Below are 22,158 nucleotides of genomic sequence, written 5' to 3' on the forward strand. Positions count from 1 at the left end.
GGATTTCAGTGTAATATAAGCTAATTCTGAGTAACAAATTCACATGAACAAATGTATGATGGCATCCCCTCTCTGACTTGAGTTCAATGTTTGCAACTGGTAAATGCTGGCTGCTTTTCGACACTGGTACAAACCATTTCACATCATAGGAGAGAAGGGACCCATGAACGGAAAAACACAGCTCTCTCTCTAGTCTTCCACCTTTTAATTCTGGCCTTAAATTGCTAGACCAGAAGGCCCACCTCATTGTCAGCTCAGGTAACAAACTCATCCAGAGTCCAGACTTGTGCTTGAACGGGTATAGGACCTAATGCTAATGGACTCATAGATCAAGAGTTAAGACAGACATCCATGTGGGTGTCAGTTGGCATCTTCAAATAAGGCCAATTCTTCCTATAAAAGCAATGAACATAATCTGAAATTTCCAAAAAAGTGACAGGTCAGTAAGTCTCCTCATATTTTGGACAAATTGGCTACCTGGAGTTACCCAGTAGTCACAGATACTGTAGCATATCAGATGATGAGCTGCAGGGTTTTGATCGAGTCAGTTGGGTGATTCATCTGAGTTGTCACCGAGTCTCTCCTGCTGTGTGTCACAGTTGACTTTGCAACTCGGCAATTGAACAGAAGTTGAAAATTTAAGCTACTGCAACTGCAAAGAGGGGCCATCTCACTACATGATGGAATGTTCAATGTTCTGTTTGAGGTACACCCACAAAACGACTCAAGAACAGTTCGCCCATTGACCACCCTTAATTCAGTTCATTGTGCAGGGATATCAACAGCAGAAGATGTTATTAGAATTGAATTGGCAAAGTGCATGTGTATTTATTTATGTACAGTGGAAAGTGAAATCCAATTTCAATGAGTTCTCAGAAAAAAAAAAATGGAATGACAAAGAATCTAATCAGAACTGGAAGTAGTGAAGCAGTGGAATGGATGGACACCCACCGATGAATGATGTCATGGTTGATTGGGTGGCTCTGGATAACCATTCAGTTGTTCTATCTGCCAGCTGTTGTGTGGGGCAACTTGTTCATGGGATGGGCTGTATTGCTGCAAAGATTAAAGAAATGCATTCAGATGAAACACCCAGAAATCTGTTAAGAAAGAAACAGAGGTAGATCAGATGAACTGACGACCTCCATCTTCAACATCAATTCCTTGGCTGTTGGAGCAGAGATAACTATATCACGAGCAGCTGGGTTGATGAATCCTTCTGAAACGCCATTGTCAAATAATGCAAGCAAAGAATTGTAATAGCCATCCACATTTAGCAGACCAACCTGTGAACATGATACCAAGTTAGAAGCATTATGAGTAACCTCTCCACCCCTGAAAACAGATCAAATAAGTAATAAGAAAAACCAGAAAACTCTGATTAATACTGGCTTGTTATGAATTCCAAGCTGTGACCAAGTTATCATCTCTAGTGTCTCTTCCATTGTTCCATATCCTCCTACAGAAAATCAAAATCCCATTGCCGAAAATCGACCAAGAACAAGAGAAAACCAAGTCAGTTACCTCTATTTTATGTTTGAAGAGTTAAAAGCTTCTGTGTTTCTTACCTGGAAGAGCAATAAATGCATCAGATTGCCGAGCCATCTCAGCCTTGCGCTCGTGCATGTCCGAAACAGTTCTTACTTCCCCCACAGTTTCGCCAGATATCTGTTGATACAGTCGAAGTTGCAACTAGTTTCCAACTACTCAACTAGAATGTGACAATATCATACAATTAAAAAAGCTACAACTCAATCAGTTATTCATGTCTCCCAATTGCTTTTAGGATTGAGATTTCCTTCTCCCCGGAGATAATAGCAGTAAGTTTTATAACATGATTAACAGATAAAATTGAAGGTCACTGCATACACGGATGAAAAGGATAAGAACCGCTTTTATAAGCACTGGAGTCCAACTAGAGACCAAAATCAAGATAATCCCATGAAATTATAGCTCTATTTCCATGTCTGCTAGTTTCTATAAGATAGATGGTATTCTAAGTATGTTCCCTCAATTATATAAAAGTTTCAGCCTTCTAAAACATACTGAAAATAAGAAGAAGAAAGAGATGACAGCCTAAGAGCACAAATACCTCAATAGGCTTAAGTGCTGTTGGAATGACCCTGCGTATATGGAGAACAAAGCCAAAAGAAAACAGAGTAACAGAAAAATCAATTAGAGAAGAAGCTCATAGATTGTTTTGATGCTAGAATTGTTTCAAAAACGTAAATAAAAGCATCCTAATTTACCCAAGAACATGGCAACCCCCATCATAAACTCTCTGAGAAATCAAACCCATCAAGCCAACACTCCCACCACCATAGACCAAATCTATTTTCCTCTTCACCTGCAGTCCACACCGACGAAATTAAAAATAAAACCCACAAAAGATCTTACTGAACCAACCCCAAAAAAAAGCCTGAAATTCTATGAACTAAAAACCGAACAGTAATCACAGAAGGAATTCAGTTCAAAACATAAAATACCCATTACGCGGGTCCTCAAAACCAATCCTAATGCACACCCAATTCTATGTTTGGGAGCCGAAAACCAAAATTTCATAGAAAGAAATAGAAAGCTACATGAAAGCAAGAATGAAAAAAGAAAAAAAAAAAAGCAATCGACCAATTATATGTAGATAAACGAAAAGGACCAGAGTTAACCAGTTCAGTTCCCAATTCAAGAGCAGCATCACTGAAGACTTTCCTGTTGCCTGAGCTGCTACCACAGAAAACGCATACTCTCTTGAATTTGCTCTGGGTGTTGCCCTCCATTACGTTAAAGGTTTCAAGAGTTTTCATTCAAATTGCAAATCACGTGGAAGAAAGAAATCCTTCACTTACTGTTATTGGGTTCTTCAGAAAACAAAGGAAGATAAAAAAGAGAGGATTAAAACAGAGTCACAGAACCGGCGGTCAAAGACAAAACCAGGTTCTTGTTGCATTTATCAATTTAATCAAACGCCTCCTTGTCGGTCCTTGTCAACATAAAATTCTCTTTTTTTATTTTTTGCTTTTCGTTTCTCTCCGTCAAAAAAGGAATGCATTCTTTTTAAGTTCGTAAATATCGGAACTTTCGGCTTCCGATAGGAAACAAGGAAACGTTACACGTTATAGTCTTCCATGGAGAACCTATCTAAGCTTTCAACATAGAAACAGGTATATTCGGCCGATATATCCGAAACGTGTTCTCAGAATCGAAATCGTCACAGAAATTTCGTTCCTCTTTTCTTATAAACAACTAATTTTTAGTCTTAAAACCATGGTTTTTAAAAACGAACCAGTCAGGGGTCCGATTACCCCCAAACGGCTGGCCTGTTCTGACAAAAAAATAAAAAATTAGAAAACGGTGCAAACGGTTAACCAATCAGTTCAGCGGTTTACCAATTTGGAGGAAAACAAAACTGGTCAAGTGACCGATTCCCGGTTTTTCCGGTCCGATTTTGAAAACAGTGCTCAAAACCCTCTTTTGAAAACTTTGTATGATAGGAACTACATCCAACAAAAGACAAAAATAAAAAATAAAATAAAACATAAATCATAAAAAAGATAAGAAAAGGTAAGGGTCGCGATGTAATGACTCACGAGGGCCCCCCCTCAAATGATATTCGATCAGAGGCTATTGGATTCCCTCCACGCTTTTAAAACCAGTAATTTCGGCTGGGGTAAATTGCATATTATTATCCTGTAATTTGAGTAGCCTTTGACTTCAGTACCCGAATTTTAAAAGGTGCAGTACCTAAAACACCTGAAAACTGTCAATTTAGCATCCGAGTTTTAAAAAGTGCATTTAAAATTTTTAAAAATGTTACCTAACCTTCTCATTATTTTTTATACCAATTTGCCCTTTTCTTCAAAACCATTAAAACCTAAAGTTTTCTTATTTTCATTCAAGTTTGAATGAATGGTTGCAAAAGAGAAGAATGTTGAACAATGAAAGTTTTTGAATAGAATCAAGTGTAAATTAAACTACATCAGACTTGAAGAAAAATATATAGACTTTTCACCTTAATTTTCTTTCCCAGTAACACCATTCTCCGTGTAACTACGCCAATAAAAGTATCAGAAACCCTGTCAGGCTGATTGGATTTTCATAGGGAAGATGCTAACCAATCAACCTTAACGGGTATTTTTGTCCTTTCACCTACCATCTAATGTCGATTAACAGTTTTGGCCTAAAGTGACAGTTTTCCAGAGTTCAGATATTCAACTATGATGTGGAAAAGATATGATATCTAAAAAACTTCTGCTCAATGAATTGGAATCATAAATGTGGTAGCCAATCAGGTGTTGTTTATCAAAATTCATGGATGGATTTTGATTGATCAAAACTCTTCCCATACTATATCTTTTCCACATCATAGATTTTCCTTACCCTTTCAGTTGAAAAACCACTTTAGCCCAAGCAACAAACAAGCCCATTTTTGTAGTAACCCTTAACAGCCCATAACTCGGAAACCCATCCAATAAACTTAGCCCACATGCGTTGTCATCAAGACTCTTGATTCTTCACATAGATACTGTGATTTTGTCAGTTCATTTTAAGTAACAAGTATGATAATACAGTGCATTAATCCATACAGAGATTTTTTTTAAGAACCCCTAAGGTTATCCTTATCCAGGTGGAAGGGTAGTCATCTTAAATTATATTAACCATTATCAACAGGGGTAACAATAATACAGGAGCAGAGGATGTATACTGCCTTGCCCAAAACCCAATACAAAATCACACATTCTAATCATCTCAACCCTGCTTAATACAAGACTCAAACAGAGTAAGAAATATATATTAGAACACAAGACCATTAACCTATACAAAGAAGAGGAATCTTCAAATAGTCTTCTTGGAGCAACTTCTTTAACTCTCTAGGGATGTCTTGAATGGTATGATAAATCTAAAATCTTTCTTCATTGATACCCATGTTATCAAGAAAATAAGCACAATGGTTTCCTTCTTTTAGAGTGTGAGAATATTTAATCCTCATATTTGAACTTATTGTTTTAATTCCATGAGAAAGATGGGTAATTTACTAGGGATAAGAGCTTTCATTTCATAACACATCAATCAAACATTTAGTATCACTTTCAACCTCAACATGCATCATCCCTAAGCTGAAACCATCAACAGATAAAGGAACCCAACGAACCTTCTATGAGGTGCGATGGGAATATTAAGAATGTTGTATATGTTTTAAAATAGGGTTACCATGAGCTAAGTTAATCTCCATTAGCCATCTGTTTATTATCATCACAAGAGAAGAACTGAAGAAATAGGAGGCCCTTTATTATCATCAAAAGAATGCAAACATCAAATTTTAGTTTGCATCTTTCCTTCTAAATAACCCACAAATAATAGTCGGAACTTTTTTTTACACCCAGTGGCAACCAACACAACAAGCTGTTCAGGACGATTAAGAAGGATGAAACAGATCAACAGATAAAGCATCCACGATCAAAAACAGAGGTGAAGACCAAATGAAAGCACAGTTCAGCGAGAGAATGATGAACAATCAAGTAGCCACTTTATTAAGCTATCATGGAGTATGGCGAACAGAGCGAATTCAGATCTCTTAACCCACAAGAATCCTCCCTTCACCTACCCGCATGACACTACAGTTGTATATTAACATCTCCCCATAAGTGGTAATATGCAAATAAGATAGATATTCTCAATATACAACTGTAACGAGGTACGGATAGGATTTTCGAACTCGAACCAAGCAGTTATAGTTAGAGAGGAGAGAAAATGTCTCTCTGCAATAGTGGTCTAATACACCAAGGAGGTGAAGAGGAATCCTCCAATAGAGAGTTTATCAGGGTAAAAGTGTCCCTCAATTTGAACTTTATCCAGATTAGGAGAAGATACAAAGTTCAAAGCTTCCATCAAAGCTAAAGCTTCACTTTCCATGGCCGAACTATCCTTTACATTCATATCCCGAGCATCTAAGAAGGATATATTGTGGTCCCTTACCACTCACCCATCGAAGTTAAACTTTAACCAACTCTTTGGAGGTTTGGGCCAATATGGATAGATGACAAGTGGTCTAAGGGAGAGTTAACTGCTGTGAAACTATTGCAGTGCAAGTGTAAATTCTGACCTATTTTTGTTTTAAATTTTAGTTTATTTTATTTGATTTCAGTACAAATGAAGTAATTAAAACATGAAACAGAATAAAATAAAACCCAAAACAAAATTAAATGAGAATTTGCATTTTCATGCATTTGTATTAGTGCAAATAAATTTGCACCGCAATCAAACAAGCCTAAGATTCAATTTGGTTGTAGTGCAATTTTATTTGCACTAATACAAATGCATAGGAGTGCAAATGAAAAAAAATGCTAAAAATTTATTAGTTTTGTTTTGAGTTTTACTTTATTTTTCTTCATGTCTTCATTTACATCATTTGTATTGTAAATTTGTAATCAAACAAAATAAGCTAAAATTTGAAACAAAAATAGGTCAGAATTTATGCTGAAATCATTTACACTGCCATAGGCTCAATTTGGAAGGAGTACAGATACAAATACATATAAAATAATACAAAATACAAGGCTTTGTGTTCTACATATTTGTATTTGTACTCCTTCTAAATGGAGCTATAGTTTTACATCCATACAAATTTGTTTGCATTGCAACCAAACACAGCCTAGACTCAATTTAGAAAGAGTACAACTACAAATAAAAATATGTATAGTACAATACATACAAAATACCGGGTTTTGCACTCAACATATTTGTATTTGTACTCCTTCTAAACTAAGACTTTGAACCAATACAAATATTGCACTTAGACCACCGTTCCCTAAGGCTCAGTTTGGAAAGAGTACAAATGCAAATATGTAGAGTGCAAATACTTACAAGATAATACAAAATATAAGGCTTTGCACTCTACATATTTGCATTTGTAGTCCTTCCAAACTCAAAAATACTAATGAGGGCAGATTTGGCCATCCATTGACATCATGACACATGGCATCTCAGAACAATTGGATAACACCCCAACACCACCTAGGCAATGACTTGCCTTAGCCAAAATGGAGTCCTAGCTGACAATCTACCTCCGCCAACCTAGTGGAAACCTATCTGGCGACCTCGTCCACAACTCAGGGCGTCTTGCAACACCTCATCTAGGGCCGACTTGTGGTACCTCGTTAGTACCAGTCGAAGTGACCTCAACATGAGGAGCGACCTCCCTTAAGGGCTTGCCGACCTGATTGAGCATGTGGCGACTTGCGAGACATGCTCGCCGACCAATTCTACATGCATCCCGTCACTCCCAAGTCTACGTGTAGGACTACCTCTAAGGACTCCAGATCGGTTAGGCACGTCTTCTCGGAGATCTCGGACGCGGTGCGTGAAGCCCGCACCAAACAATGCCTACATAAGGGCCTTACTTCCAACCTTAGAAAGTATATGCGCAATTTAGCTCTCACAACTCTCTCACATTTAGATCCCTAAAAAATCTCTGATTCGCTGACTTAAGCATTTGAGTGCCCACCCTGGGTAAAGCAACTCGAGCACTCTGACATTGTTTTCTATGCAGGTCGCCCTAGTAAACTATACAATTTGTCATTATTCAGCTAGGCACCCAAGCCATCTTCCAGCTAGGAACCGTTCAGTTAGGCACACAAGTCACCTTTCGACTAGGAGTTGTTCAACTAGGTATCCGAGCTACCTTCCATGAGGTAGTTGCCAAAATGCGCATCATCAAGTACAAATACAAATATGTACGGAACAGTGCAAATATATACAAAAGGTTCACAGTAGCAACATTCAATACTCTCAATATAAAAATTTAGAGTTTTAATCAATATATACTATTTTTTAAAACTTCTTTGGTGAGATAAAAAAATGTATACATGGTAGATACACACACACCATATTAGGGATTTGTTTGGTTTACAGTTGGAATTAAAATCAAAATCCATTGGAATTAGAATTGGAATGGTCCATTCTTATAATTTGTTTGGTTCAGACAAGAATTGAAATAGGAACTGGAATCAACTGGAATGGAATTTCATTTCCATAGAAGGGGAGGGAATGACCATTCCTGCAAATGAGAGAATGGGGAAATGCCATTCCACTAGGAATGAGAATAGAATTCCAATTTCATCCAACCAAACAATTACAATGGAATGGTCCATTCTAATTCCAATTCCAAACCCCAATTCGCATGAACTAAACGGGCCCTAAATTCTAACCCCATTTTGTACTATAGCTATAATGGGCCCGGTTTGGTCGAAAAAAGGTAACCAATATGACCCTACCCTATCATGCCAGGAGATGACCCTTATACTTATTCCCATGAGTCAATTTTTGGATTCAATAATACAAACCAGATGGACATTAAGTTCACCCAGTTCCAAGCCAATAAGGAGCTGACGAGAATAAGTGCGTGTTGGGAAAAAATAAAAAATTTTCTAAATTAGACGCAATTCGATGCATTTCTGCCACGAAGAATGGGGGATCCACTGGATTAGGCCACATGTTTAATCTCAGAGTCAACATTATTCTTATAATCCACTTTGTATTGGTGGTTCTGGTTCACATAATTAATATTATCTGTTCAAATTTTCAATTTTTTTGTAAATGGGCTTATTTTTTTTTACACATAACAGATTCTTTTGGGCTGATGAAACTCTTTTTAGTGAATAAAGTAAGGAATTTGAAGACGAGACTCTTTTCTGATCTCCAAACTAATAGTTTTGCCGTGTGAAAGATGGAAACTCACTACACCACCCATTCATATCTAGTGACAAAGATACCTTTTAGATTTATCATTTTCTTAATATCTGAAATAATATGTTCAATCTTGTCAGTTTCTTAGATTTATTATTAGATTAGGAGAATTAAGAGTTTATTATTAGTTTTAATATGCTCATACCATATATCAAGGATGCAACTTTATATTATCAATGGTACTAAAATCTGTCTGGGCATGACATACTGTTTGTTTTTAATGTGACTCAGAGTTTCTTTGGTTTGCAGTTGGAATATCGAAATCAGAATTAAAATCTCTTAGAATCGATATTAGAATGGTCTATTCTTATAGTTTGTTTGGTTCAAACAGTAATATTTCATGGATATCTCATTTGTTTGTCTGATTTCTGATGCTTTTTAGTATTTGCTCATTCTTGGAAATTTTAACTTTTGCAGGTTAGTGTAGGAGATTTCCCTCTCTGGTGGTAGATTTCAGAACTGTCTGAGGGAAATCCGATGCCGTGCAAACAGTGTTGGTGATGAGGACAAGGGGATTCACATTAAGAAAGAAGATTGGGACAAATTGCATGTACATATTGCTTCCTATAACAACTTTCCGACTGCCGCTGGATTGGCTTCTTCTGCTACTGATTTTGCTTGTCTTGGTAAAATTGCATGCATCCTTTGCTCTATGGTGTTTTAAATTAAAAGTTGTACATCTTGTCCGGTGACTGGGAATTGGGAAAAAGTTTACAAGAGTAATAACTGTAGCGTAAGGGTAGTTTATATTTATTGCAGCTAAAGAAAAATGTAGTTTATATGTATTTCAGGAATGGGGGCTAGACGAATTCTGACTAGCATTGGTGTCTGATCTTGTAATTCTTTTAGATAGGAAAATTTAGGTTTGTTGAGGAAATGGTTAGATAAAACTGGATTCGGGGTTTGGAGTGATTCGATTGATATCTTCACTAAAAATGTAGGCTGGCAAAATTGTTATACGTATGGGAAAGAGCTTACACCAAATGACGAGGATTTCCATGAAAGAACTGGATTTGGGGTTTGGAGTGATTCGATTGATACCTTCACTAAACATGTAGGCTGGCAGAATTGTTACACATATGAGAAAGAGCTTACATCAAATGATGAGGGTTTCTAACCTCTAACGGGGTGTCTGACAATATGTATGAGTGTATGACCTTGTCTCTTAAACCAAAAGAATTAATTGTTTTTCTTTTAAAGAAACAATATCAAACATATTGGTGAACAACCCTTAAATTGTTCAAATTAAGATAATGCAGTAGAATTGCCATTATTATTCTCAAAATCTAAATCCTTTCAATTTCTGATATTCAGTGGACAAGAAAGTTTCTACATTTATAAAGCTGATAAGAAAAGATATAAGCATTGGTGTGATGCCAAGGATAACTTAACATGCTGACTATAGGTGCCATTTGGATTTACCATTCATGTTTATGTCTATGACATTCACTTGCTTATATATCCGTTTTACCCCAGAACCGTTATTTCCCCAAAAACCATTGATTTGATCAGCCAACCGCTATCCCGAGTGGTCGAATCATTCAATGGCTTGGCCTATTTTTATTTTTAAATTTTTTTTTTGTCAGAATGAGCCATTTTATTCGATTCTAATGATCAAACCATTTGACCCGGGAATCAGACCCCTACTTGTTGTCTGATTCAATTTTAAAGACCTTGAATTTAAACAATTATATACAACAATCATACCAAAAACAACCTAAGTTGCTCAATGATTATTGGGCAGGGATGGAGCTAAGGGGAGCGTAGAGGAGCCATAGTCCCCCATGCGGCCATGCCCCAGAATCTACTCTTAATTATATCATTGATGGTCATCTAAATTTATTTTTATATGCCTCATTTTTTCAGAATCCTTTTTGACGCCTCAATTTTTCATAGTTGATATCTCATGGGCCATTTATGCTTATTCCCCTCCTCCACTATTCATATAAAAACCGTTGCTATGATGATGAGTGAATGTGTGAACGGCAGACAGAATACTACTCTCTGTCTTTTATCACCGACTAGAATGATAAAATATTAATTTGCAGTGGAGTGGATTGTATAAGCAAGATTGACGCCGACCACGCGGTGTGTCTGGAGTTCTTTGATTTATATTATTAGAATTTACTTCATATACAGCTTTGTCTTTGTTTAGTCTAAAATTTAAATTTAAACTAGCGACGAAAATAATACCGAATAATTGGGAGAATAAAAAAGTGAAGTAAAAGAATATAACAATGATTCAAAAACTATCGCTCGTACTAATCATGGGCAATAAAACAACAAATAAAATTATAAATTATAAATAAAGGAAAAAATCACAATAATTAAGAAAACAGTAGCAATCAAAGGAAAATGTATATCGAGTTACTTGATTGATGCATTACTTGCTTCACTGCCAATACAATGGAACGAACCCTCAAAAGAAAATATCACCTCCATTACTATTGCTATCTGATTGGATCCTACAAAGAGGGTAAAGTGGCTTCATTGTTGCAACTGCATAGCAGGATGTTTTCATAAAAAAGGCTTCAGTGTTGCTAGTCACAAAAACTCCCACATATCCAATAAATATAGTTAGTCAGACAGATGGTGATGGATGATTATTAAATCCCTCCCCAATCCCCCTCGATAAGAATCATTGTTCAAAAAGCAAAATTATTCGACAAACAACGAATTCTTGTACCGAATAACATGAAATAAAAAATATATATATATATAAACAAGTTTTGGTGCCCAGCTTGAATGTAAAGTATCAAGAAATAATTTGGAAAACAATTAGGGAAAATTTAGTCAACAAATTTTAAAATACGACAACCCAGTACCCAAATTTTCAAAATGTGACAATATAATACCTGCCGTTAATTAACCGTTAAGTAACATTTAAAAAGTAAAAAATGCCTTTCGAATGTCATATAGTTCTCTTTACAAACCATCCAAACATTCCCAATATGCACACTAAGACATGCACCAATGTGATCTCGTAGAGCTTAGCAAATGTGACCATGAATTCATGAGAATAAAGAGGAGAGATTGAAACAATTTGTAAACGAAAGAGAAATGAAGCCACCCATAACCTCCAAGTTAAGGCATGATATATCTAATTTGGGCCCAATCCACACTGAAATATGATAAGATTAGGCCAAGCATAGGCCTCTTAGGCCCAACCCCAGCCCAAAAAGAGCCCAAAGTATTGGATCCAATCCGAGCCAAAAGACCAAATATCCAAACCCACTTATGTAATTATACATATCATATTATAATATTTATGCATAAAACATACCATATAACATATAATATATGGCGCTAGTAGGTATCTCATTTAGTAGGTTTTGTAGAAGGCTACACACCCTAGTCCCCACAAACATGTAACATTAATAATTCTGAGTTCATTTTAGTATAAAAGAAAATTATCAAAGTAAGCTTTCCCTCTTAAATCCCTAAATGCCTTATATCATTACTAGTTTTTCATCATTATTTTAGAAAATTGAAATTTAATGCATGTTGACTTCATTTACATGTCTAATATCTTTACTGTTATGGATTTAGGTAAATGAGTAATTATCATCAATATTCTTTTAATTAAATATTTAATTAAAAGCTTTCCAAGACTGTCAAGTTTTTACATATATAAGTGAATACGATATTACTTCTTATGCCATGGGCCTTGGCCCATGCATACCCTATACTCTTGTTGTTCTTTGGATTAAGAATTAGACCACCATCATTATTCATTATTAGCTTAATTAATTAATTGAATGAGATGGCCTACACCAAATGAACAGATTGTTTGGACGGCTCCCAACAGGAGTAGTAATTGTTGGAATATGAAGTATTAACCATCTGAGAGAGAGAGAGAGAGAGAAAGAGATGGCTCAGCCTTTTGGTTGGGCAAGGGGATTATGTGAGGAAGTTTGATGGAGGGACAAACATCTAGCCGTCTATTTGAATCAAAAGATTATCATAATTTTCCATTATTTTATTTGGATTGTGAATAAAAGAGGAGAAAAAGTGGGCAAATTGAGAAATGAAGAACCCACGAGGTGGATAGAGAGAAATACACAGAAGTTTGAGAGAGAGAACCAGAGAAGCATAAAGTGAAAGATTGGCTATCGACCGTGAGACCCGTGAAGGACAGCGGAAGAAAGGGAGAGTTTCAGAAAATTCATCTGGCTTTTCTATTTTCTTGAAATAATTTCTCATTCTATGCAGGAATAACATCTTCTTTGTTGCTCTGGAATGTTCTTTCATTGTAATACATCTCTCTTCTTCCCGGCAGATAATACAGAATCAAACTTATCAAACCCCATTGTCTAGAAATAAATACTGATCAAAACTCAACCTAATAAACTGAGAAAAAATGGACCAAAACTTTAAGCCAGACCAGTGTTAGAGAAAGAGAAAGAAAGAGAAAGAGATGGAGAGATCGCTGCAGAACCACAACATAGCCACACCAACAACCGTACAACCTAATCCAGCTACCGCTTGACCATGGGAAAAGGCCAAGATTGAAAACCCCCGTAATATGGCAACTGCGCACCAGCCGTAAAGTCTTCTGAGAGCCTAACCTTCCAAGTTCCAACAAAACCATGAATATAAATCAATGCAAATAGAGAGAAAATGAGAGCATGGGAAAACTTCGAGAGAAGAGAGAAAAGAATATGGAAGCTTTAAACGGTGTTGAGGGAGAGAGACAGGGAAACGGAGAGAAAGCAAACCCAGACAAGAAAAGATTTAATGGAAGCTTTCAAACGGTGTTTTTAGATGACATTGGGAATGGAAGAGAGACACACATGCATATGGAAGAGAGACGAGAGAGATTTGAGAGAAAGGCAAAAACGTTAGCATTTAGGGTTAGGATTTGCAAAAACTTACCTCATCTAAAGCTCTAGGCAGTGTTATCTTGAGAAAGAGAGAGACAGAAGGAAACAGAGAGAAAGTCAGACAAGAAATTATCTTGTTCATTTGCTACTGAATCGGGGAAGAGAGAGAAAGGAGGAGTGAGACGGAGATGTTCACTTGCTACTGAAGAAAGGGAGGGGAAGAGTTTAGGGAGACAAGCATGGACAAGTGTCCAGTTATAATCATGCAAGGAAAAAATAGAGAAATATGAGAAAGTTTACTGCTATTAGAGAATATCAATCTATTCAAGATTTAAGAATATTAATTTATGACTTCACCTAACAACTTAAGATTTTATGTTGAATGGTTCTTTAAGAACTGACATGAAATAAAAATTTGCAAATATGGGAATCAACAGTAAGATTCCATTTAAAAGGGTATATATATAAGATAACTTAAACCCCCCTGATTTCTTACAACTGCTTAACACTTCCCGTTTTACATTAACCTCTGCTTATTTCTATCCCCACATCCTAAAAGAAACAGCAAAAAGAGGGTATAGTCAACTCAGTTTGTCTCCCAAAAATTTGGATGATACCTCAAATTTTATTTAGGTAACATAGAAAGAACTGAACCATGGGCGGTAAACACTAATTCTACCTCCTCCACAAAGCAATTCCCCGGCTCCATCAAGTTCATCAAACACAATATCCCAATGGCCAGAAAAGAGAACCTACAGCTTTTAGTGAGATCTTCGGCGGAGGTTCGCCGGCTCCTCGTCGATGTTGGGTTTTGCTTCTCTTGTCACCATTGGCGCCAATTTTGCAGGATTTACTTCTGGTTTGTCTCTGGAAGTCGATAGGAATTGAAGCCGGATGTTCTTTATTCACGAGTGTTAGCCTTTCTCCAATCGAGGTAGACTTCTTCGGGTCAGAGAGAGAGAGAGAGAGAGAGAGCTTCCACCGTATGTAATGTAGTCATTAACAGTCTCTGGGGTAGTATTCAGAGAGTCAATTTTGTGATGGACAATTTAATACCACATGATACGACAACAAGGTTATAGCAGCTTGAATTCAACAGAATGTGAGGAAAACATTCGGTTAGTGTTTTTTTTTTTTTTTTTATCAAGTACAGCATCTCGATTTCAGGCATAATTATTTACTAAAAGAATCTTGTTCTATTATTAGCGTACTTATCAAAATGATCTCTTTGATGGATGGTTCTGATGCATTTCATCTTGGATTCAACCAGAGGAATTTCTAAATAGGGTGTGCGGCGGTTCTTTTGATATTAATGGGGTTTAACTAATTAACTGCCAACTGCATCTCTCCCTCTTCACCTCTTCTTCCCACCTCCCATTCCTCAAACCACGCAATCTGTTTCGGGTGTAAAAAGAAACAAAACTGGACAAGAAGAAAACAAAACCAAAGAAAGAAATTCTCTATCTTCAGTTCCTTTACCATCAAATCAATCTTCAGACAGAAAACCCAGAAAATCAAACCAAAGAAAGAAATTCTCTATCTTCAGTTCCGTTACGATCAAATCAACCTTCAGACAGAAAACCCAGAAAATCAAACCAAAGAAAGAAATTCTCTATCTTCAGTTCCCTTACGATCAACACACACACACACACAGAATATAAAAGATAGAAAAGGCAAAGCAAATTCCTTTCCATGGGAAGACGAGTTCCATCTGAAATCGTCTCATTATTCCATCCTGCAATTTCTCTCTATCTCTTTGCAGCTTCGGTTGCTGCAATGATCGCTATAGTTGTATTTCTTTGTGGTTCTAAATCTAAAAAGACCCCATCGCCCCTTCAATCCCCAACATCTGAACCATCAGAGATAGCACACGAGACCAGTATGATAACAACGACGACAACAACAACAACTATCACTACGACTACATTGCCGCTACCACCATCCAAAGCAGCGTTAGAAACAGAGAGAATGAGCGCCCAAAGCCAAGAAGAAAGACGGGCACTACCACCAACCAGAGCAGAAAATTTGTTGAACTACTCGACATCAAAGCGGAGACTGATGACCAGCCTGAGCATGAAGCTGCCCGGGAAGCTGCACGGGTCCTCGGCTGCCATGACCAGGTTCCGGTCTAGAAGAGAGGATCACAAACATAGAGCATTCAAACCAGAAGATTCACTGTGGACAAAGACTATAATTCTAGGGGAGAGATGCAGAGTTCCAGATGAGGAAGATGCCATAATCTATGACGAGAAGGGCAGACGGTTATCTTCATACCCTACAAGGATGCCTAGATCCTTACCAGTGTCTCGAACTAACTCATTTGTCGCTGTCGACCCAGATGCACTTGTTTCTGAACAGAGATAAGCTACCAGCTACTACAAGGCATCATCTCTATGCTGCTTTTCATTCAACCACTCTGTGTCATCCACGCCTGGCCGACCATTGTCTGTCCCATATTGTATGTGCAATCTGGAAAAATGGGTGTTTACAATGATCAACAATCGAAGTTAATGGATTCTGGGGCTACCCAAAATGACCATGAGTACTGAATAGTATTACAATCATTGTCGTTCTCTCATGAATATTTATTTAAGCCTCATTACAACTTCTATAATTGGTGCAGTGTGTGCATTATGATTGATCATCGATCTGTTGTTTTCTGCCACTAGACATTCATTAGAAAGTCGAAAACTCGGTAAAATTGATAGATAATAAATTTTCCAGTAAAATAAGAATAAATTGCAGGAAAATAACTACTGGGTCATGCAGTGGGTATTCATAAAATCTGGGAGTATATAATCTACTTTCAGTACCTTTTATAGCACCAAGTTTACTAGGGTGTCGGAGGACACTTTTCGGGTGCATTATGAAGTGAGATGTCACTAGTGATTTCAACCCGCTATAGCTGCTGGTTCACTATGGCGTAGACATAGTGGATGTTAGGCAAACGGTCATACATGTATGGTCATCTGATAAGGTTTCTTCTTCGGTTTTACTTAAAGAAGTGGATCGATGTTTGGGTGGAAATCCACCATCTTCCATATAATCTTTATGATAATGAGGTGGGGATGATGGCTGCCCAAAACATATATAGGTCCGGCCGTCTACTCAATTTGTAGGAAGAGTGGTAGGGCATGCAGGACATATCGGCATCGTTTGGCAATGTTGGTTTGCAAGAGTCAGGACATAGCTCGAGACACTTGGACATGAGTTTGATGTGTTCGGTCGTTCATTAAGATACTCCAGACAGACAAGCAGAGAGAGATTTGAACTTCAAAAGAAGAGTGGATGAATTTCAGCTTCACTAATCACTACACAGATGATATTTGCAATAAACCCAATGACATCAAGCTCTTCCCATTAGGCCATTACAATGAAAATATTCCACGTTACTATAGTGAGTTTGACAACACTTGCTTAATTGGTGCGGCGAGGATAAAAATAAGGAAAGATCTGAAAATACAGCAATTGGACTTCTCACCCTATGAATTCCGTCAGACCAAACCAATGATCCAAACAGTGCAGGATGTTTTAATGCGATAGCTCACCTACAGTACTGATCTACAGTCACAACAAAAGACTTCTTTTCGTTCAATGCCTTAAACGACAGATCGAACACTGGATTCGACGCTGATTTTCATCTCAGAACCTGAACAAGTTACTTTTGCCTTATATGTGGAGTTTGCGAAGCCAACGTTGGTAACAGTCCGTGTAAAGTTACTCTTGAATGGCTTCAAGTCTGCAACATAACGTCCTATTGAAGGGTAATTGAGATCGATCCTTAGCTTCGCCTGTCCTCTCCTTTGGCCAACTGCTGTTGTCACCTGATATATATTAGCCTCGAATCATACCCCATATTGCACAGCATTTGTATGTACTCAGCTTTATGGGCATCATAGACCAAACCAGGGTTCTTAGCTTTCACTGGATCAATATGGCCAGAACCATAAGCCAATACAGTGTCTTTTCATTTTGAACAGCACTCGTACGCCGAGCTATGGAAATAAGGAAGTTTTTTAATTTTGTGTATGTGTTAGAATTAAGTTTAATTTAATAAAGCTCAAGATCAAATTAAAAGCAATGTTTTGAGTATCAAACTAAACTTAGAGAGAAAATGGGTACCAGTAGTCATAAGAGCAGATTTAATGGCCGCAGGCGACCAGTCAGGGTGGAAGCTTTTGACATAAGCAGCTGAACCAGTAACGTGTGGCCGGGCAAGACATGGAGGTCCCAGACAATATGTTATATTTCACTGATCTTGTATCCCCCATCACTATCAGATGGTCAAGCAAGAGGCGAAAATGCTGCCAAAATATTTACTCCTGGGGCACTTACATCTGGCTGCATTAATATATTTTCCCGGGAGAAATTAATAGAACTGAAGACAGAGAGTGGAGAAGTGTCATCAAATTCAAAAGTTATATTTGGGCAAGCACACAAGTACAATCCCAAAGATGAAAGCATTACAATGGCTTTAGTTTTGATTAAATTACATTAATTCCTTTCAATTTCTGAAGTTTGATGGATTTTGTTCTGAGTTAATGACATCAAATTCAAACACAAACACAATTAATTTTGTTCTGAAAGAATTCCCAATGAAATTTCTTACATTCAAAATAAATAAAATAAAAGATCGATAAAATACATCAGTACACCTATTCAAAGCTTCAAACACATTAATTTGGAAATTCTGATAGATAAGAGATTTATACATGTAGATAATATAATAAATAATACGATTCAAAATTCAACCAAAAAAAAATCTTGACACTCTGTTTTGCTTGGCATAAAATTAAGATAGATGAATTGAGGGCTAACCTTATGAAATTCATGTAAAGCTTGACCCTCTCCCCATTCTCAGGGGTTAACAGTACTACAGGGAGAGGATAAATTAAACCAAAATCACTAAATTCTCTATCTATCATGATTACCCAAGAGTAGCGGCTCGCTTGGGTTCCTCTCCTAGCGAGACCTCATCACATACCACAATCTTCCTCTTTACCAAACGACTATCTAAAGAACCATAAATGCAATACCTGAAAATGAAGCAAAAAAATCTTGATTTCTATCAATTAATCTACAGATGAAACATACCGAACACTATTAAAATCACATAGCCTTGAAGCAGTTCTGCCATATACAATATCAACTTTTCTTCTTCTTGAACCAAATGACTTAACAGATCTACCCTATTCCCATTAAAGAAGATAGACCAAATGTAAGAAGTGATGATTTACAGTAAAAAAAAAAAAAGAAAGAAATTAAGAAAGTGGTTGATCTGCTTACCAAAAGATGTGTACCATCCTCTAAAACAACTCTGTCAATAGCAATGGAATCTGTAGATAACTCAACTGCTGCTTGACCTCGCCCTACTGAAATAGAGATTATGTCTACATCACCAGCAATGGCATCGTAAAAGCTGGCGGAGAGGATATCTTCTTCTCGACAACCTTCACTGCTGCAGACCTTGTAAACAGCAATCCTAGCTGATGGCGCTCCTCCTCTTGCATTTCCTCGAGCCACTCCATAAAAGCCCACACCCACCACTCTGTTCCCTGCTGCTGTTGACGCGCGCAGTTTGTGTGCCATGTCCTTCCTTGTCCCTTGCACTTTCCTCCTCATTCTCACTGTAAACTCGAGCGCCAATGAGCTTACTGCAACAATTACATAATACCAGATTGTTGAGACGACAGTCTCATAGTTAGATCATGGAGGAAGACATTGTCATCTCAAGACAAATGAACAGAAACATGTTTGCCTTCCCATCAACCTATACTAATACAACAAATATATCTCATTAGCAAGAAGAACACATATTAGGCCAGCCATGCATCATGCATGCATGATCCATGGAGTGAAGAGAATTACTTGTTGTAGGTGAAATTGCTGCCACCATTACAAGTACGTACCCTTCCATTTCTTAGGAGGAGGGCCGAATCCTTTGTCACTGAAATTAACTTTCAGACTCCGGCCAGATTCCAGTGTCAAAGACACCGACTATCACATCACTCTCGGCATTGGGTTGTCTTTTCGCTGCCGCAGTTAAACCCATGAAATTCCAGGATCTCGTTGTATGAAGCTGGAGGGTTCTACTGGGAAACACCGATACATACATACATATATATATATATATATATATATATGTATTCATACAGACTCAGAATAGCATCAGATTAACAAAAGAATATCTAAACCCACGTAGCTAAAAAGCGATCGAGGATGCATGGCTTGCCTTTCTATCTTCTTCAATAGCAATTAATTAGCACCACATGGGATGCTAATGATGGCCATGAAAACTACTAGAATGCGAGAGAACGAAGAAAGAGACTGCTTCAAGGTAGCCCAGCCATTCTTGGATGCTGATGACGGGTGAAGAGATCGGGAGGCCTAATTTTATATGGCCGGCCGGGGAGATACCAAATCAAGAAACTACTCAATAATATTTACTAGAATTCTATCTAAGCATTGAGCACTTGTAGATATACAACTAATTAATCTATTACTAAAACTGATACCATTTTTACGATGTAGTTTGATTTTGGATTTCATTCCATACAACACCGCCGAAATGAACCCAAAAATGTGGGAATATCAATAGTAAACCCGAAAGATGATTCAATCTGGATTTCCTGCACTTGTTTGGTGTGTACCATGGTGCACTCCCAATAAGATTGTAACACGTCACGTTTCAAATTAACTGATGGTTTGCTTCTTTAAAAGTAGAATACAGAAAAAAGAGAAACCCTTTCCTTTCTAATGCCCTCTCCCTATCCTTTTCCTTTTTTCTTCTTCTTCCACTCTCTTTCTCCATCCTCTGTTCCTCCCTCCATTGTCATCTCTGAACCGACGAACCAGAACAGCCATAGCAACAAAGCTACCAAAAGTCCGAAACTGATCAGTTCATTAGCAAACTGAACTGTACACAGTCAAAATAACAAATACAGGTAGGTTTTCTCTAAGTTAAATAGAAACATATATGAAATACTTACATAAATATTTTCCACATAGAAATAACCCAAAAGATGATTTATGAATTAATAAGATAGAAATAAAATCTTCAAACCTATTTTGGAAAGAACGGCCAACAATAGATCAAAAAATTTAAAACACTTGTTAAAAACAAAGGAAGACAATACAGAGTAGACCGATCACCAATGACAAAATAGAAGGTAAACCACAAAAGACCCTCGAATATGAAAAAATGGTAAGAAAAAAAAAATAAGAAAAGAAAAGGAAAAAGAAACCAAGAGTTGAGAAGAAACGAAATGGTGCATCAAAGAAATTCAAAGCTATTCATGAATCGTTTTGAAAATAATGGATGGGGATCCATCCTCTCATATTCGAGGCTATTTATGATCTCTGATCCCTGCCTAATAGATGTGAAAGGAGCGATGAGACTTCCCAACGCTACTTAACAGTTTAAAATAAAATTCTTGCCCCTTGTCAATCTTGAAGATTAAAGGGCAGTCTGCAATCATTGATGGCGTTTGCGTAGCTCTGAGGTTCGGCCTGCAAGAATTCCCTGCCTTGTTCTCTCCTAATTCTCGAATTGGTTTTTTTATTAATTTATTATTATTAATGGGTTAGTATTTTAATTACTGCACAACCAAACCAAACGGGGGCTATTTGTTGGGTACGTACAGTACACGAAAATTTTGGAACCAATACATGGATTAAGACTTAGCAGTGATGGTTGGAAAACAATCATTCCCTCAATTTCTTTCAAGTTTCAAAATAACATCAAGTCTCTTGTCTAATTGTTTAAAATCTCTTCTCTCTAATTTCTTGATTCCAACTTAACTGGGTCAAACTCGTCTAATCCAAGATTCAAAACATTGATACAGTCCGATATTATTGTTTTTTTTTTTTTCTTTGTGATCCTGATTCAGAGGAATCGGTCTAAGGCCCCTTTATCTCCTCAGCCGGGTTAAACCCGCTGTAGGGGCGAATTGAGAGGCTCCCAATACGATGCGGTCTGATATATATCAAAATTTTGAACCTTGGTCTAATCTATGCAAGTAGGTCCCAACTCTCCAACATTCACGCTCCTTACGTTTGTGTTGGGTTTTGAATGAAAAGGTAGGGAAACCTGATCTTGTTCCTTTAATTCATTATATAAAAACAAATTTTTTGAAGAACCCATAGGGTTATTTATTACAAATCTATCAAAGGAAAATCACTGGAATGTTTAGAAATTAAATAAGTGCATTATTTTAATGGCTTATTAGGGTAAAAGACTTGAGCATACTCCAAGTTTTCATAAATATACACGTGTTTCTAAAAACGACTTAAATATATCTTGTGATTCTTTTATCCTTCATTTTCTTTTAAATTTTCAAAATATATCATTTTCAAACTCGTGGGCGGTGGATATATCAAATTACCCCTCTCTTTACATGCATGATCACATCTGAACAACAACCCAAAAAAGATTATAAATAGAAGATGGGTTGATGCTTGGACAGATAAATAGAGACACTACGAGATGACTTGACAAAAAATCAACATCGTAATATCTATGGGTGTGAATCTTTGCACAGTCTACAGTCTACACAAAACCTGACTGTATATTTAACAAAAGGGGGTTGCTGTATAT

At 37.1% G+C, this 22,158-nt stretch overlaps 1 protein-coding gene and 1 pseudogene across 4 annotated transcripts; both read right to left on the bottom strand.

Annotated features, from left to right (window-relative positions):
* Positions 1-2,938, bottom strand: LOC104586666 (cytokinin riboside 5'-monophosphate phosphoribohydrolase LOG8-like). Of its 3 annotated transcripts, XM_088889751.1 has the most exons (8): positions 2,664-2,938; positions 2,250-2,347; positions 2,093-2,123; positions 1,569-1,668; positions 1,389-1,459; positions 1,143-1,286; positions 952-1,056; positions 1-751 (listed from the first exon to the last, which is right to left on the bottom strand). In XM_088889751.1, the coding sequence occupies exons 1-7, from the start codon at positions 2,799-2,801 to the stop codon at positions 964-966; spliced, it is 675 nt and encodes a 224-aa protein (XP_088745877.1). In that variant the 5' UTR covers positions 2,802-2,938; the 3' UTR covers positions 1-751; positions 952-963. The 3 variants fall into 3 exon arrangements, with proteins under 3 accessions (XP_088745877.1, XP_010242268.1, XP_088745878.1); XM_010243966.3 differs by lacking the exon at positions 1-751 and having other exon boundaries at positions 766-1,056; positions 2,664-2,937; XM_088889752.1 differs by lacking the exon at positions 1-751 and having other exon boundaries at positions 766-1,056; positions 2,654-2,858.
* Positions 2,939-16,490: 13,552 nt separating this feature from the next.
* LOC148790563 (subtilisin-like protease SBT4.3) lies at positions 16,491-18,836 on the bottom strand (annotated as a pseudogene). The gene is made up of 2 exons (XR_016077735.1): positions 17,685-18,836; positions 16,491-17,557 (listed from the first exon to the last, which is right to left on the bottom strand). The product of XR_016077735.1 is annotated as a subtilisin-like protease SBT4.3 (transcript).
* Between the last annotated feature and the right edge of the window lie 3,322 nt (positions 18,837-22,158).

The sequence above is a fragment of the Nelumbo nucifera genome, chromosome 6 (genome assembly GCF_055504915.1).
Source record: "Nelumbo nucifera cultivar China Antique chromosome 6, China Antique-T2T, whole genome shotgun sequence".
NCBI lineage: Eukaryota > Viridiplantae > Streptophyta > Magnoliopsida > Proteales > Nelumbonaceae > Nelumbo > Nelumbo nucifera.

Bases quoted from the DNA above. Each gene is read 5' to 3' on its own strand.
- LOC104586666 (XM_088889751.1), bottom strand. From the start codon at position 2,801: ATGAAAACTCTTGAAACCTTTAACGTAATGGAGGGCAACACCCAGAGC. The intron at 2,348-2,663 runs GTTAACTCTGGT...TGTGGACTGCAG, and splicing joins TTGAATTGGGAACTGAACTG to GTGAAGAGGAAAATAGATTT. The intron at 2,124-2,249 runs GTAAATTAGGAT...CCATATACGCAG, and splicing joins GGGGGTTGCCATGTTCTTGG to GGTCATTCCAACAGCACTTA.